The sequence below is a fragment of the Ammospiza caudacuta genome, chromosome 1, assembly GCF_027887145.1.
Source record: "Ammospiza caudacuta isolate bAmmCau1 chromosome 1, bAmmCau1.pri, whole genome shotgun sequence".
In the NCBI taxonomy this organism is placed as follows: Eukaryota; Metazoa; Chordata; class Aves; order Passeriformes; family Passerellidae; genus Ammospiza; species Ammospiza caudacuta.
Window position 1 is genome coordinate 156,434,640 of NC_080593.1, and position 18,858 is coordinate 156,453,497.

Sequence of the window (18,858 nt, forward strand, 5' to 3'; positions counted from 1 at the left end):
AAGTAGACTTGCATTAAAACTGCATGAGAGGTTCCTTTGAATTCAAAATCACCACCACCAGGCATCACTGAAAGAGGAAACACTCCTGGGGATAACTGGCAAATGGATTTTCTGAGCTACCACGCCAACATGAGCTCAGGTATCTCCTGGTGTTGGTGGATCCCCTCTTGGAGGTCCAGAACTTCTCCTGCCACACAGGGAAGTCACCCAGGTACTCCTCCAAGAGATCATCCCCAGGCTCAAGATGCCTGCAGGGATGTCATCTGATAGGGGACCCCAAGTGGGATCTGAGGTGTGACAGCAACTCAGTGAGCCATGGGGAGTGGGACTGGGTGGAACTGGGGGGACATGGGACTGTGGGATTGGGGTCGTGGGGCCTGAACAATTAGAGAGAGAAAAGAAAGTTTCAGATCCCTTAAAGGTGCTGGATAGGCCTTAAAGAAGAACCAGCAAAAAACCGTAATAGAATGCAAAATGTGTGCACATGAGAGCAAAGAGAAAGAGATAAAGGGAGGTCATGTGAGGGGTTTTTGGCAAGTTCTGTAACACAGAAGGAGCAGCAGTGTCTGCCAAATGTGAAAGTTCAAGCTGAGGTCTTCTGGGATATTGGGGCGTACTGTGAAAACCACACTGAGAAAACTCATTTTTAGGACTCTCCAGTACCATAAAAGGATTTCCAGAAAGAGGCAGAAGCATGAAAATTATTTTTTCACATCAGAAATGTGAAGTTTCTGTACTAGGTGAGGGACACATTGTAATGAATATTTGAAATTGTGGTGGATAAAGACCCTGTGGCAAAGTCCCCCGTGACCTGCAGGACCAGGAGAGATCCACTGTGAGTCTGAGCTGATAAAGAATTCCAGTTTTCTGATAGCTGCAGTTCCATCAGGGAGTTCACTCCAGCTGATTTCAGTATTGAGGCTGGAGGGACCCCTGGGGATTCTTGGGGGAGGCACAGGACTGAGGGCTTGGGTTTGTGGTGCTGGAGGGACACACTGGAGGAGTCACATGTCGGGGATTGGGGTAATGAGGGGCTCTGGGGGAAAATGAGGGGGGACAGGGGATGGTGAGAGTGGGATTGGGGTGATGGGAGGCTGAGAGACGGTGTGGGGGAAGGGAGTGATGGCTGGATTTGGGTTGATGTTCTGGGGTGACACCGAAGAAATTGGAGACTGGGAGTGGGATTGGGGTCTGGGGACCAGCCGAGGGGACACTGGGGGTCTCAGGGAGTGACCCCCAGGATTTGGGTCAGGGACCCAAGACATGCCCAGGGGTCTGCTGGCAAGAAGTGCCTCTCTATCCCCCTGGGCTGACCCCACTTCCCTCCCCAATCCCTCACTGAGGAACCCTCCCTGTGTCTCCTCTCTGTCCCGTCTGTGTCCTGCAGTGTTCCACCCTCATCCTTGTAGCCTCTCTACTCTATGGCCCTCCTGGCGCAAACCCTGGCACTGCTGGCAATGACCGTGGCCACCACAGCTGTCAAGGTGGTAACCCTGGACATGGCCCAGGACTCTTTTGATGACCAGTACCGGGAGTGTGGTCCTGTCATGACTGAGGTGTTGTCAGCCCTCAACCGCTCCGACTTTGATCAGAACCCTCTCTTTGCCCAGGCCTGGCCTAAGGCCAGAGCCAAGTGGCAGAGTCTGGGGTCCCCTGTGTCCCCTTTGTTGTCCCCAGCCCAGGCTGTCGCCCTCAGGGCCTACACGATGAATGATCTGTACAAGAACTTCAACGCAGCCGTGCGTGTGGCCGGGCGCTCCCGCCAGGAATACCAGGACAAGTTCCACTTCAAAACACTGCATTTCCTGCTGACCCAGGCCGTGAAGACACTGAGGGTCACTCAGGGACTACAGTGTCACAACGTGTACCGGGGGGTGCATGGGGTCAGGTTCAAAGCAGAGCCTGGTAACATCATCCGATTCGGTCAATTCACGTCGGCGTCCCAGAGTCAAGAAGCCTCCCAGCAATTCGGGATGGACACGATGTTCCAGGTGCACACGTGCCACGGTGCAGAAATCCGGGAATTCTCCAACTATCCTGGTGAGAAGGAAGTGCTGATCCCACCCTTTGAGACCTTCAAGGTCGTCGAAGTCAGCCAGGAAGGGGACAGTGCATGGATCCACCTCTGGTCCAACGGGACCTTCAGCAACTACAACTGCGAGTGGCTGGAAGGTGTCGCCACAGGTGACAGCCCGGGGCAATGGGGACACCCACGGTGGCCATGGGGACACCATGATAAGGCACAGGGACAATGACACTCCCTCGGGGTTGGGGGACAGCAACACCCAGTGGGGGGGAGACCCCTTATACCCAGCGGACACTCATGACAGGGCACAGAGGGTGGGGAATATCACTGAGCATTTGGGGACAGGGACAGCCCATGCTGGGGACACCAAGTTTAGGGATACGAATGTGGGCATGAGGACAGGAATGCCCATGACAGGGCACAGGGATGGGGACTCCCACTTCTGGGAGGGAACACAGACCGGGACACCCCTGCCATGGGACAACAGGAACAGAGAAAGAGATAAGGACCCCCTGTGCCTACCCAGTCCCCCTCCGCCGCATCCCTTTGGGGATGGGCCGTGTGCTGGATGTGGGTGAGTCACGGACACTCCCTGGCACTCCCTGAACCTCTGTCCCCCCTATGGCACCTCTGACTCCTCCTGACCCCTGTCACTGCTAAGCCCACCATGACACCCCTGACCTCCCTGGCCTCCGTACCCCGCCATGCCCCCCACAAAACCCTGTCACCTGTTAATTCATGGCCCCATCACACCAGTCACCCCTAACACCCATTATGTCCGTCCCCAACCCCCTCACTCCCCACATGGTCCCCCTGACCCCTCTCTCTTCCTAGGTGGAAGCATCCCCAGGGCCCCTTTCCATGTCAGCAGACTCCTCCTGGCCACCACAGCTCTTGCAGTGGCAACAGGGATCCTCTGAGCCATGAGGCCACCAAGGTCACTGTCTTCACTGTGGTCACTGTCGCAACCAAGGTCACTGTTGTCACTGTGGCCACCACGATCACCAAAGCCACCAGGATGACCAGAGAAACAAGGCCACCAAGGCCACCATGGCCACCACTGCCACTATGGCATTGGCAGCTACTGCCACCATGAGGTAACTTCAGCCATCAGAGGCACTCTGGACACCATAGTCTGCATAACCACCAAGGCCACTGTGAACACCAAGACTCCCTGAGCCACCAGAGCCACTCTGACCACTGCGCACATCAGGGCCATTGTACAAAGAAATTCTATTAAAAAATTCTATCAAAACAGTTTCATTAAATTATTCTGTCAAAGCCAGCAAAAAGAGACAATTCTTAATGCAGGGCTCAATGTCAGTCCTCACGCCAACACTTGTGGGAATGTCTCTTTCTCTCAGCCTTGAGGAGAATCGCTGGCAAGCATCCTCCTCCCAAGGGAGGATCGTCACATACATTTCATTTCAAGCAGGAACAGGGGAGAGGAATCCCTGTCTGAGAGGGGACTGGACATTCCCAGAGTCAGCTGATAGATGGCCAGGCCCCGCTCTGGTCTTTTAGCCTCAGTTGTCAATTCAGGGTTGGTGATTTGGGCTGGTTTTAGCCCAATTCAGAACCCAAATGAGCAGCAGACCTCTCAGTGCAGCCATGATGGCCACAAATGGAGCATTGTCCCTTGGCCACATTCCAGGCAGAGCATCCTGCCACATCCTGCAGTTCATGGGGACCTTAAAGGCTGGAAATTGGGAGGTTCAAGAGTGCAAGGGCAGGTTCTGTCCCTGGGGAGGCATAGTCCCCACTGCAAGTCCAGGCTGGAGGGGGCCTGCGGGAGCAGTTCTGGAGAAGGACCTGGGGGTGCTGGTGGGTGACCAGGGGAGCTGGCTGTGTTGCCTGGGGCCAGAAGGGATCCAGGGAGTATCCGGAAGAGAAGGGCCAGGAAGTCAGGGAGTGCCCAAAGGGGCACATCAGAAGTGCCGTGTCCAACTCTGCCCAGTGCCGTGTCCAGGTCTGGGCTGCTCTGGATCCAATCCTGTGCTCAGAGATGACGCTGCCTGAGCTGAGGGGTTGGGCCAGGTGCCCACTCTGGGTCCTTCCTGCCTGACCCATTCTGGAATTTGGGAATTCTGGCAGTTGCGGTTTGGGAATTGTGCACCGTAGGGCAGCAGCGAGCGTGGGAAATCAGCGGCACTGTGCATGTGCCACTCCGGTCTGGAGTGACCTTAAAGCTGGTCCAGTGCCAGCCCTGCCATGGGCAGAGACCTCTTCCCCTGGGCCAGGCTGCTCCAGGCCCTGCCCAGTCTGGCCTTGAACGCTTCCAGGTAAGGGGCAGCCACAGCTTGGTTATAGATTGGTAATATGATAATTGACTCTCACAATTAAAGGGTGAGTATTGTGTGTAGATTAAGAGAAATTATGCTCACTTACATTTATGTGATTGTAGCTTGCAGAGGGACACGAACACTCCCTGGCCTCCTGGCCCTGCTTGTTCTGGTGCCCCCAGGATCCCTCCTGGTCCCAGGACAGTTGGCCAGTTATGCTGATCACCCACCAGCATCCCCACGTCCTTCTCCAGAGCTGCTCCAGCTGGTCATCCCCATTTGGGACTGACACTGGGGACTGTCTCTCCCCAGGGACAGGACCTGCTCTTGTCCTCTTGAACCTCCCAGTTTCCAGCCTTTAAGGTGCAGGATATGGCAGAATGCTTTACCTGGAATCTGGACAAGGGATAATTGGCCCATTTGTGGCCATCAGGGCTGCAATGGGAGGGGTCTTGTACTGATATTGGTGCTGAATTTGGTGAAAACCAGCCCAAATCACCACCCTGACGTGACAACTAGGGTGAAGCACCAGAGCTTGGCCTGGCCATCCATTAACTGACCCTGGGAATGTCCAGTCGCATCTCAGACAGAGATCCCTCTCCCCTATTCCTGCTTGGAATGAAATGTATGAGAGGTTCCTCATCTGGGAAGGGGATGCTCCCCAAGGATTCTCCTCTAGGTTGAGAGAAAGAGACATTCCCACAAGTGTTGTTGTGGTGAGTGACATTGAGCCCTTGCCACTTTTGGCTGGCTGTCACAGATTTATTTAATGGAATTGTTTTGATTGAATTATTTAATAGAATTGCTTTGCACAGTGGCCTTGGTGGCCGCACTGACCAGAGCAGCTATGGTATCCTTGTGGCTGAGGGTGTCTTGGTGACCAGGTGGTCACAGTGGCCTTGGTGGTTACAGTGAGCATGGTGGGCAGAGTGACTGTGGCAGCCTTAGTAGTTTTGGGGGTCTTGTTTCCATGGGAGTCTTGGTGGTCTTGCTGATTGTGGTGGCCACAGCAATGACAGTGACCTTGGCATCCATGGTGGCCATGGTTGCCAAAGTCACCACAGTGACCACAGTGACCTCGGTGGCCTTGCCAGCCTGGTGACTCAGGGGATCCTGGTGGCAACTTCCAGAGATGTGGGGTGAGGAGGAGTTCTCTGAGGTGGACGGGGGCTCTGGGGATGCTCCTGGGGAAGAAAGAGGGGGGTCAGGGGGACCATGGAAGAAGTAAGGAGGTCAGGGACAGTCATAATGGTATGTCAGGGGTGACAAGATAGATGGGGACCATGAAGTGACAGGTGACAAGGTGTTGGGGGCTGTGGGGTATGTGAGCCAGGGGTGTAAGAGATTTCATGGTGGGCTTAGCAGTGACAGGGGTTAGGAGTACTCAGGGAGTGCCATAGGGGTGGCAGGAGGTGACAGGGGTTCAGGGAATGCTATGGGGCTCCTGGCCCACCCATGTACAGCACACAGGGCCCATCCCCACAGCACTGCATTTGGTATGGAGGGACAGGGTCAGTATGGGGATGTCTCTGTCTCTGTCTCTGTCTCTGTCTCTGTCTCTGTCTCTGTCTCTGTCTCTGTCTCTGTCGCTGTCTCTGTCTCTGTCCCTGGCCTTTCCTGGCAGGAATGTCCCTGTCCCTGTCCCCTCCCAGCTGAGGGGTTCCCCTCCCAGTGTCCTGTCATGGGTGTTCCTTTCCCCATGCCCACAATGGGTGTTCCCAGACTTGGTGTCCCCGTCATAGGATGTCCCTCACCCCAAACTCTCAGTGTGTGCCCCACAGGTGGCAGTGAGTGTCCCCAAACCCCACATGTCCTGTCATGCGTGTCCCCAGCCAACAGTGGCTGTATCCAAGACTGGGTATACCTGTCCCCACACTGTCAGTGGGCGTCCCCTGCACTGGCTATCCCAGTGTTTCTCCCCAGCTGTAGGTGTCCTTGTCCACCCACAGAGTGTGGGTGCCCCTATACCACTGTCCCCCATCCCCAGTGAGTGTCATGGTTCTCTGAGCCTTGTCATGGGGTCCCCATGCCCATAGTGAGTGTCCGCACCCCCCCAGGGTGTCCCCGGTGCTGTCACTTCACAGCAATGCGCAGTTGTATTTGCTGAAGGTCCCGACGGAGCGGAGCCAGATCCATGTCCTCTTCCCATCCCAGATGACTTGGGTGACCTGAAAGGTTTCATATGGCGGGATCAGCACCTCTCGGTTGCTAGGATCATAGGAAAAAGCCTGGATGTCTGCACCATGACACGTGTGGAGCTGGAGAATTGTGTCGGTCCCGTAATGCTGGGCAACTTCTTTGCTCAGTGATGTCGATGTGAATTGACCAAACCGGACCCTCTGGCCTTGCCACGCCTGGAACCGGACATCACGCACACCCCGGTACACCTGGTGACACTGCCCGTTCTGAGCCTGCTTCAGTGTCACCAGGGCTTGGGTCAGCAGGAAATGCAGCATTTTGAAGTGGAAGTTGTTCCGGTATTCCTGGCGGGAGCGTCCGGCCACATGCACTGCCGCGTTGAACTCCTTGTACAGGTACTTCATTGTGTAGGCCATGACAGCGACAGCGTGGCCTGGAGACGCCAGAGGGGACACATGGGAGCCCCGCTTGCGCCACTCAGCCTTGGCCTTCGCCCAGGTCTTGGCAAAGAGAGGATTCTTCTGAAACTCAAATTTGTAGAGGGTCGGCAATGCCTTGGTCATGGCAGGGCCGCAGCCCCGGTACTGGTCATCGAAGGAGTCCCTGGCCATGTCCAGGGGCACCACCTTGATGGCCACGGTGGCCACGGTCACTACCAGCAGTGCCAGGGTGTGAGCCAGGAGGGCCATGGAGAAGAGAGGCCACTAGGAGTCGGGTGGGACACTGGGGGAAAAAGAGGGACACAGTGAGGGTGCAATTAGTGCACACGGGGTTAGATGGGAAGGGTTATTCTATGAGAGGCTGATGAGGGAACCTGGGGAAAGCCTGGAGCAGGGCTAGGGGGGGAGCGCGGGTCAGAACACCTGTGGATACATCCTGGAATGCTGATCCCAAATCTTGGGGCCATTCCAGAACTCCACAGTGTCCTTCAGACCTCTGGGATGACAATCCCACTCCCATGGTCCCATATCCCCAACCAGTGTTTTCTCCCTAATGACCCCCAGGAACTTGATCCAAATTCTGAGGTAACTCCCTGTTCCCCCAGCAGTGACCTCCTGAATCCCATTTCTGTGACCCTTCCAGTGTCGTTTCTGTGCCAACTAGCCCAATAACCCTACTCCCAGTCCAGTGTCCCTTACCCCCTAGTGTTACCCCAGACCCTCTGCAGTTCCCGAGCCCAAACCCTGGGAACAATCCCTGACATCCCCACGGTCACCTCAGTGCTCCACCAACCCACAGTTCTAATCTCAGTCCCGTGTTTACCCTTCCAGTGTCACCCCAATGCTCCCCTGGAACTCAATCCTGATACCACATCTCTTTAGAACACTTGTGAACCCAGGGCGCTCAGGAACCTCATCCAAATTCCTAAAGCCACTCCCTCACCCACCCCAGTGTGCCTCTCAGCCCTGTCCCACACACCAGTCAAGCTCCCAGTCCTGTGACAGTTTTAGTGTCACCCCAGGACCCCAACCCAAATCTGGGGATCAACCCCTGTCTCCAAAACCTCTGGCTGGAGCCCCCCAAGACCCCGCTCTGAGACCCCAATCCCGTGTCCCTCCCTCATGTGTTCCCAGTGTCCCCCAGCACCTGATACCAAAATCAGCCGGAGTGAAATCCCTGATGGAGCTGGAGGTAGCAGAAAGCCGGAATTCTTGATCAGCTTGGACTCACAGCAGATCTCTCCTGGTCCCGCAGCTCAGGCGGGACATTGCCATGGGGTATTTATACACCAGAACTATAAATATTCATTACAATCAACTTCTTATCTCATACAGAAACAGCACTTTCTCAATAAATAATTTGCATGGCTCCGCCTTTCTCTGGAAGTTCTTTCATTGTACTGGAAGACCATAAAAATGTGGTCTCAGGGGGGCCATTTTCACTGAGTGCCCCAACATGCCAGATGACCTCACCTGGAATATTTGCTTTGAGCAGGTGCTGATCCTCCTCTGTTGCCAAAAAATCCTCACTGCAGTTCCTTTATCTGTTCCACCATGGGCTCCAGCCACATTCATCCTTCGTCCTCCATCCATTTTCATCCTTTTCATGCTTTTGCCAGTCAGTCTCTAAACTCTATTCAGTGCCTTCAGGGAAATTGAAACCTTCTATTTTATTTCTATCAACTGAGACTTCAGGTGACCTGTGCAGTGCTTTTCCAAACAACTCAATCAGCCACGATTGGCCCAGGTCAATGTGGGCTGCAGCAGCAACTGCTCTCCTCATCCAAGAAATCCGGGAAATCCAATTTGGGACAAAAGTTTGTGGTATACACTCTGCTCATCGTAACTGCAAGAAGATGTGGTACAAGAGGCAGAGCTCGATATGTTACATAGAGCTCCAGAACTCTCAGTGAGAAAAAGAGCAAACATTGGAACCCACTTGCCATCCGCTTTGAGCGTTGCTCATGCCCATGGAGCCATATGGGAAGAAGGAAGTCAAATAACAGCACACTGATCTCTGATTAAATATAAACAACAAATATTGTTCCTTCTTGATTCCATTCAGCAGCCCAAAGAAGTGGCCGTACTACATTCCAGCACACACCAGCGTGGGGATTGACAAGTATCGGTGGGTAAATAGATTTGTAATAAAGATGCACAAGAGGTTTTGCAACAAAGCATCCTGGTGTTAATTCCTGGGAAATGAATTTCAGCTCCAGAGGTGAGGCCTGGATAGAGTTGGGCAGATTGAAAATTGGCTACTTATCTAAAAGCCCAGTATAAAGAGGGTGGTTACTCCCCGTCACCTCCACATTTATTCTGCATATCCACATGTTTACATTCTTTTCTTGCTTTTGCCAATCAGGCATTAAACTCTACCCAGCACCTTCAGGGGAACTGAAACTTTCTATTCTTTCTGTTATTTCTCACTGCCCTAGCACCCTAATCCTGCACCCACCATCCCACTAGCCCATGGCTGTCTCCTGTGCTGTCACCTCACAGCAATGGCTCCTGGGCATGAGCAATGCTCAAAGCAGATAGCAAGTGAGTTCCTATGCTTGTTAATTTTCTCATTGAGAATTCCAGAGCTCGTTGTAACATATGAAGCTCTGCCTCTTGTACCACATCTTCTTGCAGTTACGATGAGCAGAGTGTATACCACAAACTTTTGTCCCAAATTGGATTTCCCGGATTTCTTGGATGAGGAGAGCAGTTGCTGCTGCAGCCCACATTGACCTGGGCCAATCGTGGCTGATTGAGTTGTTTGGAAAAGCACTGCACAGGTCACCTGAAGTCTCAGTTGATAGAAATAAAACAGAAAGTTTTTGGTGTCACCCCAGGACCCCAACCCAAATCTGGGGATCAACCCCTGTCTCCAAAACCTCTGGCTGCAGCCCCCCAAGACCCCACTCTGAGACCCCAATCCCGTGTCCCTCCCTCATGTGTCCCCAGTGTCCCCCAGCACCTGATACCAAAATCAGCCGGAGTGAAATCCCTGATGGAGCTGGAGGTAGCAGAAAGCCGGAATTCTTGATCAGCTCGGACTCACAGCAGATCTCTCCTGGTCCCGCAGCTCAGGCGGGACATTGCCATGGGGTATTTATACACCAGAACTATAAATATTCATTACAATCAACTTCTTATCTCATACAGAAACAGCACTTTCTCAATAAATAATTTGCATGGCTCCGCCTTTCTCTGGAAGTTCTTTCATTGTACTGGAAGACCATAAAAATGTGGTCTCAGGGGGGCCATTTTCACTGAGTATCAGAAATGGAGTGGCCAGCAGGAGCAGAGAGGTCATTCTTCCCCTGTACTCGGCACTGGTGAGGCCTCACTTGGAGTATTGTATCCAGTTCTGGGCCCCTCACTTTAGGAGGGACATCGAGTTACTTGAGCGTGTCCAGAGGAGGGCAACGAGACTAGTAAGGGGCTTGGAACACAAGCCATACGAAGAGCGACTGAGGGAGCTGGGGTTGTTCAGCCTGGAGAAAAGGAGACTAAGGGGCGACCTCATCGCTCTCTACAACTTCCTGAAGGGTAGCTGTGGTGAGCTGGGGGTCGGTCTCTTTCTCCGGGCGATAACAGATAGAACAAGAGGACACAGTCTCAAGCTGCGTCAAGCGAGATGTAAGTTAGAATTAAGAAGGAAATATTTCACAGTAAGAGTGGTCAGATACTGGAATCATTTACCCAGTGAGGTGGTGGAGTCATCATCCCTTGAAGAATTCAAAAAAAGACTGGATGTGGCACTTGCTGCCATGATCTAGTTGAACAGTTAGAACATCGACTGGACTTGATGATCTTATAGGTCTCTTCCAGTCTTGAACTTCAGTGATTCTGTGATTCTGTGATTCTGTGAGTGCCCCAACATGCCAGATGACCTCACCTGGAATATTGGAACTCACTTGCCATCTGCTTTGAGCACTGCTCATGCCCACGGAGCCATTTGGAAAGAAAGAAGTCAAATAACAGCACACTGATCTCCGATTAAATATAAAGAACAAATATTGTCCCTCCTTGATAACACCCAGCTGCCCAAAGGAGTGGCTGTACTACAATCCAGGGTATACCAGCTTGGCGATTGACAAATCCCTGTGGGTAAATAGATTTGCAATAAAGCTGCATGAGAGGTTCCGCGACAAAGCATCCTGGTGTTAATTCCTGTGAAATGAATTTCAGCCCCAGAGGTGAGGCCTGGATAGAGTTTGACAGATTGAAAATTGCCTGCTTATCTAAAAGCCCAGTATAAAGAAGGTGGTTGTTCTCAGTCCCCTCCACGTTCACACTGCATATCCACAATTTTACATCCATTTCTTGCTTTAGTCAGCCACTCTTTAAACTCTACCCAGAGCCTTTAGGAGAACTGAAACTTCCTTTTCTTTCCCCTCTTCTGCCCCCTGTGATGGTGATTGCAGGGGTCTTAGGATGAGGGAAGAGACGAGGATCTGACTCCATGTTTCAGAATGCTTGATTTATTATTTTATGATATATATTACATTAAAACTATTCTAAAAGAATAGAAGAAAGGATTTCATCAGAACGCTAGCTAAGAATAGAAAAAGAAGGAATGATAACAAAGGCTTGTGGCTTGGACAGAGAGTCCCAGCCAGCTGACTGTGATTGACCATTAATTAGAAACAGCCACATGAGACCAATCACAGATGCACCTGTTGCATTCTACAGCAGCAGATAATCATTGTTTACATATTGTTCCTGAGGCCTCTCAGCTTCTCAGGAGAAAAAAATTAAAGGAAAGGGTTTTTCAGAAAATATCATGGCTACAACCCCCCCTCAACACTCCTACCCTGCTCCCATTCTCCCACTGTCCCACATGCCCCAAGTTACCCCTAGTCCCTCTCCCAGCTGCTCACTGAGTTGCTGTCACACCTCAATTGGTGTCCCCTATCAGATGACATCCCTCTAGGCACCTTGAGGCCATAGGTGATCTCTTGGAGGAGTGGTTGGGAAGTCACCTGGGTGGCTTCCCCAGCCTTGTTGGTGTGACAGGAGAACTTCTGGACCCCCCAAGAAGGGATCCCCCAACACCAGGAGATACCTGAGCCCATGTTGGCATGGTAGCTCAGAAATTCCACTTTCCAGTTATCATTGCCACCATTTTAATGAAGAGATGGGACTGCCATTGGGCTAAGAAGGATTTATTGCTCAGATAACCATCAGTCTCAGAGGCCATGGGATTTTAGAGGAGCAGGCAGTCAGCCATAACACAAAATGGTCACAAGTTCTTTGTTGCAAGACACTCTATAACTTTCTAATCCAATGGACCGTTATTTTGCTTTTCTAACCTATCGCTGTAACTCACTTCCATTGCACTGCAGATGTTTTTACCCAATGGACTTCTAACTCACGTGCACACCTTTTCTTCTATTATAACTCATAAGCTCTTCACTTACTGTATTCAACCACATTTCTGTACTATAGACCCTTCACCATCTTACACAATACAGTTCCTTACTTACTTCAGGCATATTCTTACTCACAACTTTAGAAACATAAATTTAGGATTTTTCTGCTAAATGCCTGTGTACTTTATTCTTATATCAATTCAAGCTCCTGGGGGGCACTGGGGACACTTGGGGAAGGGACATGGGACAGGAGTTGCAGACTTGGGCCGTGGGGGGCTCCAGCATGACATTGTGGAGACAGGGGTTGATACCCAGATTTGGTTTGGGGTCCAGGGGTGACTCCAAAAGTGTCACAGGACGGGGAGCTTGACTGGGGTGTGGGAGAGGGCTGAGGGGGATGCTGGGCTGGGTGAGGGAGTGGCTTTGGGTATTTGGATGAGGTTCCTGAGGGCCCTGGGGTCACAAGTGGTCTAAAGGGGTGTAGGAGCAGGAGTGAGTTCCTGGGGAGCACTGAGGACATGGATCTGGCTCCGCTCCATCGGGATCTTCAGCAAATACAACTGCGCATTGCTGTGAGGTGACAGCACCGGGGACACCCTGGGGGGGGGTGCGGACACTCACTGTGGGCATGGGGACCCCATGATAAGGCTCAGAGGAACATGACACTCACTGGGGATGGGGGACAGTGGCACAGGGGCACCCACACTGTGTGGGTGGACAAGGACACCCAGAGCTGGAGAGAAACACTGGGATAGCCATTGCAGGGGACACCCACTGACAGTGTGGGGACAGGTACACCCAGTCCTGGGGACAGCCACTGTTGGCTGGGGTCACACACGACAGGACATGTGGGGTTTGGGGACACTCCCTGGCACTTGTGGGGACACTCACTGAGAGTCTGGAGTGAGGGACACCCCATGATGGGGACACTGAATCTGGGGACACTCATTGTGGGCATGGGGAAAGGAACACCCATGACAGGACACTGGGAGGGGAACCCCTCAGCTGATAGGGGACAGGGACATTCCTGCCAGGAAAGGCCAGGGACAGAGACAGAGAAAGCAACAGAGACAGAGAAACCCCCATACTCACCCTGTCCCTCCATACCAAATGCACTGCTGTGGGGATGGGCCCTGTGTGCTGTACGTGGGTGGGCCAGGAGCCCCATAGCATTCCCTGAACCTCTGCCACCCCTATGGCACTCCCTGAGTCCCCCTAACCCCTGTCACTGCTAAGCCCACCATGAAATCTCTTACACCCCTGGCCCCCATACCCCACAGTCCCCTACTCCTTGTCACCTGTTACCTCATGGTCCCCATTTATCTTGTCACCCCTGACATACCTTTATGACTGTCCCTGACCTTACTCCTTCCCTGGTCCCCCTGAGCACCCTCTTTTATTCCCAGGAGCACCCCCAGGAGCACCCCTAGAGCCGCCTTCCACCTCAGAGATCTCCGCCTCACCCCACATCCCTGGAAGTTGCCACCAGGATCCTCTGAGCCGCAAGGCTGGCAAGGCCACCGAGGTCACTGTGGTGACTGTGGTGACTGTGGCCACCATGGCCACCATAGATGCCAAGATCACTGTCATTGCTGTGGCCACCACAATCAGCAAGATCACCAAGACTCCCATGGAAATAAGACCCCCAAAGTTACCAAGGCCACCACAGCCACTCTGGCCCCCATGACCACTATAAAGCACCAGGGCCACTGTGACCACCATGATCACTATAACCACCACAGCCACTCTGGTCACCATGCTCACTGTAAACACCAAGGACACTGTGACCACCATGATCACCAAGACTCCCTGAGCCACAAGGATACCACAGCCACTGTGACCACTATGACCACCAAGGCCTTTGTTCAAAGGAATTCTATTAAATAATGCCATCATAACAATTCCATTAAATAAATCTGTCACAGCCAGCCAAAAGTGATTATTCTTAAGCAGGACTTGATGTCATTCCCCACACCAGCACTCACGAGAATTTCTCTTTCTCTCAGCCTCAAGGAGGATCCTTGGGGAACATCCCCTTTCCAAAAGAGGAACATCAAAGACATTTCATTGCAAGCAGAAATAGGGGAGAGGAATCCCTGTCTTAGAGGGGACTGGACATTCCCAGGGTCAGCTGATGAATAGCCAGGCCCAGGTCTGGTGCTTCAGCATCAGTTGTCAATTCAGAGTTGGTGATTTGGGCTGGTTTTCACCCAATTCAGCACCAAAATCAGCACCAGACCCCTCCCAATCCAACCCTGATGGCAAGAAATGGGGCATTGATTCTTGGTCACATTCCAGGCAGAGCATCCTACCACATCCTGCTGTTCATGGAGACCTTAAAGGCTGGAAATTGGAAGGCTGAAGAGGGCAAGGACAGATCCTGTCCCTGGGGAGGGACAGTCCCTAGTTCCAGTCCAGGCTGGGGGAGACATACTGGAGCATATCTGGAGAAGGACATGGGGTTGCTTGTGGGTGACCAGTGGAGCTGGCTGTGTGGCCTGGGGCCAAGAGGGATCTAGGGGACATCAGGAGGTGCGAGGCCAGGAGGTCAGGAAGTGATTGTGCCCCTCTGCCCTGCACAGTGAGGCACATCAGGATTGCTCTGTCCAGCTCTGTCCAGTGCCATGTCCAGTTCTGGGCTGCTCTGGATCCATTCGTGGTCTCAGGGATAATGCTGGCTGAGCTGGGAGGTTGGGCCAGGTGCACCCTCTGTGTCCTTTGTGTCTCATCCTTTCTGGGATTTGGGGATTCTGGCAGTTGCAGTTCAGGAATTGTTCACTGGAGGACAGCAGTGAGCGTGGGAATTCAGTGGCACTGTGCAGTTCCAGGTGCCAACAGCAGGCGGCAGCACGAGCTGCTGGCGCTGCCAAGGGCCTGCCCTGCTCCATGCTGGCCCCGGGGGCTCTGCAATGGTTTGGGATGGAGCGACCTTAAAGCCTGTCCGGTGCCAGCCCTGCCATGGGCAGGGACATCTTCCCCTGGGCCAGGCTGCTCCAGGCCCTGCCCAGCCTGGCCTTGGACACAGCCAGGGATGGGGCAGCCACAGCTTCTCAGGGCAGCCTCTGCCAGGGCATCACCTCTGTCACTGGGAAGGATTTTATAGCAAAGATGGGTTGTGAAAAATGACTAGATGAATTGGATTCTTTTTCGGGAGAAATTGTTGTCAATGTCTTCAAAATGGATCTTGATGGCTCCACAAAAATGAAGTTTGTCACTGAACCCTGGTGCTTTGACCAGAAAGTTTCAACTCCAGAACTTGGAGAGAGAAACCCCACAGGGAATATGGCTGTGGAAACTCTGTCCCTTTATTTGAATTGAGTTTCAAGACTATTTTGTGAACACTTAGCTTTTCATAGTGTGGCTTTTCCCCACATGCTGAAGGTGCTGGTTAGAGCCTAAAATCTGACTGGCAAAAATTATAAAAGGATGTAAAAGTATTTACACAGGACAATTAAAGCGGCTGGAAGCAGTGTTCAAAGAGATAAAGGGAAGCCTGGGCCAGGGGAAGATGTCCCTGCCCATGGCAGGGCTGGCACCAGACGGGCTTTAAGGTCGCTCCATCCCAAACCATTGCAGAGCCCCCGGGGCCGAGAAGGGGGGGGGGGGGGGGGGGGGGGCAGGTGCTCAGTAGCCCCAGCAGCTCGTGCTGCCGCCTGCTGTTGGCACCCAGAACTGCAGCTGGGGGCAGTGCATACACAGTGCTGCTAATTGCCCACACTCGCTGCTGCCCTCCTGTGGACAATTCCCAAACCGTAACTGCCAGAATCCCCAAATCCCAGAATGGGTCAGGCTGGAAGGACCCAGAGTGGGCACCTGGCCCCACCTCCCAGCTCAGGCAGCATCATTCCTGAGACTGGGATTGGAAATTAGAGCAGCCCATAACAGGACATGGCACTGGGCAGAGCTAGACACGGCACTCACGATGTGCCTCCCTGGGCAGGGCAGAGGGGCACAATCACTCCCTGACCTCTTGGCCTCACACTTTCCAACACCCCCTGGTTCCCTCCTGGCCCTTATCCACATGGCCAGCTCTACTTGTTACCCACCAGCACCCCCAGGTCCTTCTCCAGAGCTGCTCCAGCACATCCCCACCAGCCAGGACTGGCACTGGGGACTGTGTTCCCCCAGGGACAGGACCTGCCCATGCCCTCTAGAACCTCCCAGTTTCCAGTCTTTAAGGTCCCCTGAAGTCCAGGATGTGGCAGGATGCTCTTCCTAGAATGTACCAAAGGGACAGTACTCTATTTTTGTGGCCATCGGGGCAACATTGAGAGGGGTCTTGATCTAATTTTGGTGCTGAATTGGGCTAAAACCACCCCAAATCATGAACCCCAAATAGACAACTGAGGATGAAGTGCCAGAGCTGGACCTGGCCATCTATCAACTGACCCTGGGAGTATCCAGTCCACTCTCAGACAGAGATTCCTCTCCCCTATTCCTGTTTGGAATGAAATGTGTGTTGACATTCCTCCCTCAGGAAGAGGTTGTTCCCCAAGGATCCTCCTCAAGGCTGAGAGAAAGAGACGTTCCCACGAGTGTTGTCCGGGGAGTGACATCGAGCCCTGCATAAGAATTGTCACTTTTGGCTGGCTGTGACAGACCTTTTTAATGGAATTGTTTTGATTAAAGTATTTATTAAAATGTGCTTGCCCAATGGCTTCTGTATGCACAGTGGTCAGTGTGGCGGTGGAAGCCTTGTATCTCAGGGAGTCTTGGTGATCATGGTGGCCATGGCTTCCAGAGTCACTACAGTGACCTCAGTGACCTTGGCAGCCTCATGGCTCAGAGGATCCTGGTGGCCACTGCCACAGCTGTGGCAGCTAGGAGGAGTCCTCTGAGGTGGAAAGGGGTGCTGGGGATGCTCCAACCTGAGGGACAAAGAGAGGGATCAGAGGGACCATGTGAGGAGTAAGGGGTTTGGGGATGGCCATAATGGGGAGAGAGGGATTACAGGAGTGATGGGGACCATGAGGTGATGCATTGCAGGATGTTGGTGAGGGCACAGGGGTCTATAGGGAGCCAGGAAGGTCAGGGATTCATGGTGGGCTTAGGGGTTACAGGGGGGAGCCATGGGGGTTCATGACCCACCCTCATCCAGCACACACGGCCCATCCTCACAGCACTGCCCAAGGTGGGGAGAGACAGGGTCAGAACGGGGAGATCCCAATCTCTGTCCCTGTCCCTGTTATCCCCTGGCAGGGGTGTCTCTGTCCGTGTTCCCACCCAGAAGTGCGGGCCCCCATCCCTGTGGCCTTTCATGGGTGTTCCTATCCCCATGCCCACAACAGGAGTCCCCAAACTTGCTGTCCCCAGCATGTTCCCCCACACACAGTGGGTGTGTCTGTCCCAGTGCCCATCCCCAGTGAGTGTCATTGTCCTCTGTGCCCTCTCATGGGTGTCCCCATGGCCACAGTGGGTTTTCCATCCCCCCAGGCCGTTCCTTAGTGCTCTCACCTCACACCACACGCAGTTGAATTCGCTGAAGGTCCCGGTGGAGAGGAGCTGGATCTGTGTCTTGTTTCCTTCCTGGGTGATTTGGGTGACATTGAAGGTCTCAAAGGGTGGGATCAGCACCACCTTCTCTTCTGGATGTTCGGTGAAAAACTGGATTTCCACGCCATGGCACGTGTGCAGCTCGAGCACCGTGTCATTGGAGCACTCGCCATTTGGTTTGCTCAGGGACACCAACAGGAATTCACCAAACCGGATGATATCGCCATGCTGTGCCTCAAACCAGACCCCACAAACCCTCTGGAAAACATCAAGACACTGCCCTTTCTGAGCATCCCGCAGCGTTGCCAGGGCATCGGTCAGCAGGAAATGCAGCGTTTTGAAGTGGAAGTTGTCCCGGTATTCCATGTCGGGACTCCCGGCCACACGCACAGCATCATTGAACATGCTGGACAGGCCATCCATTGTGAAGGCCATAATGGCAGTGGCCTGCTCTGGAGACAGAGGGGACTCAGGGGGCCCCCGTCTCTGCCACTCGGCTGCAGCCTTTACCCATACCTCAGCAAACTTCTCATTCTGCTCAAACTCGGAGTTGTTGAGGGCTGGCAATGCTGCCTTCATGGCAGGGCCACAGCCCTGGTACTGGTCATCGAAGGAGTACGGGGCCATGTCCAGGGTCACCACCTCGACAGCCGTGGTAGCCATGGCCATTGCCAGTAGTGCCAGGGTCTGAGCCAGTGGGGCCATGTCAGGGAGAGGCCACAGCGACCAAGTGTGGACACTGGAGGACACAGAGGGGACGTGGGGGAGACACGGGGAGGGTTCCTCAGTGAGGGACTGGGGAGGGGAGAGGGGTCAGCCCAGGGGGAAGGGAGGCACTCCTGGCCAGCAGACCCCTGGGCATGTCTGGAGTCCCTGATCCCAAAGTCTGTGTTACTTAGGCCTCCCCAAGCTCCCCAGGGATGCCAATTCCAATTGCGCAGTACCCCAGCCCCCCAGAAGCCCAAATATACTCACATGAATTCAAGTTCCCCCAGGCCCCCTACAACACTGATCCAAATCCTGGAGTCACACCCTGAGCCCCCCAGTGTCCCTCTCACCCATCCTCAGACCCCAATTCCACTCCCATTCCCCAGTTCCTTTGGTGTCACCTC

General features: G+C 53.4%; 3 protein-coding genes across 3 annotated transcripts; 1 reads left to right on the plus strand and 2 right to left on the minus strand.

The window, feature by feature from the left end:
- Positions 1-1,421: 1,421 nt before the first annotated feature.
- Positions 1,422-5,410, plus strand: LOC131563387 (erythroblast NAD(P)(+)--arginine ADP-ribosyltransferase-like). The gene is made up of 3 exons (XM_058813450.1): positions 1,422-2,184; positions 3,000-3,123; positions 5,221-5,410. Exons 1-3 carry the CDS (start codon positions 1,422-1,424, stop codon positions 5,408-5,410), a joined length of 1,077 nt encoding a protein of 358 aa, XP_058669433.1.
- Positions 5,411-6,386: 976 nt separating this feature from the next.
- LOC131563467 (erythroblast NAD(P)(+)--arginine ADP-ribosyltransferase-like) lies at positions 6,387-7,136 on the minus strand. Its single transcript, XM_058813573.1, has one exon. The coding sequence runs from the start codon at positions 7,134-7,136 to the stop codon at positions 6,387-6,389; it is 750 nt and encodes a 249-aa protein (XP_058669556.1).
- A 9,937-nt stretch (positions 7,137-17,073) lies between these two features.
- Positions 17,074-18,451, minus strand: LOC131563556 (erythroblast NAD(P)(+)--arginine ADP-ribosyltransferase-like). Its single transcript, XM_058813690.1, has 2 exons — positions 17,708-18,451; positions 17,074-17,121 (listed from the first exon to the last, which is right to left on the minus strand). The coding sequence occupies exons 1-2, from the start codon at positions 18,449-18,451 to the stop codon at positions 17,074-17,076; spliced, it is 792 nt and encodes a 263-aa protein (XP_058669673.1).
- Positions 18,452-18,858: the final 407 nt, after the last annotated feature.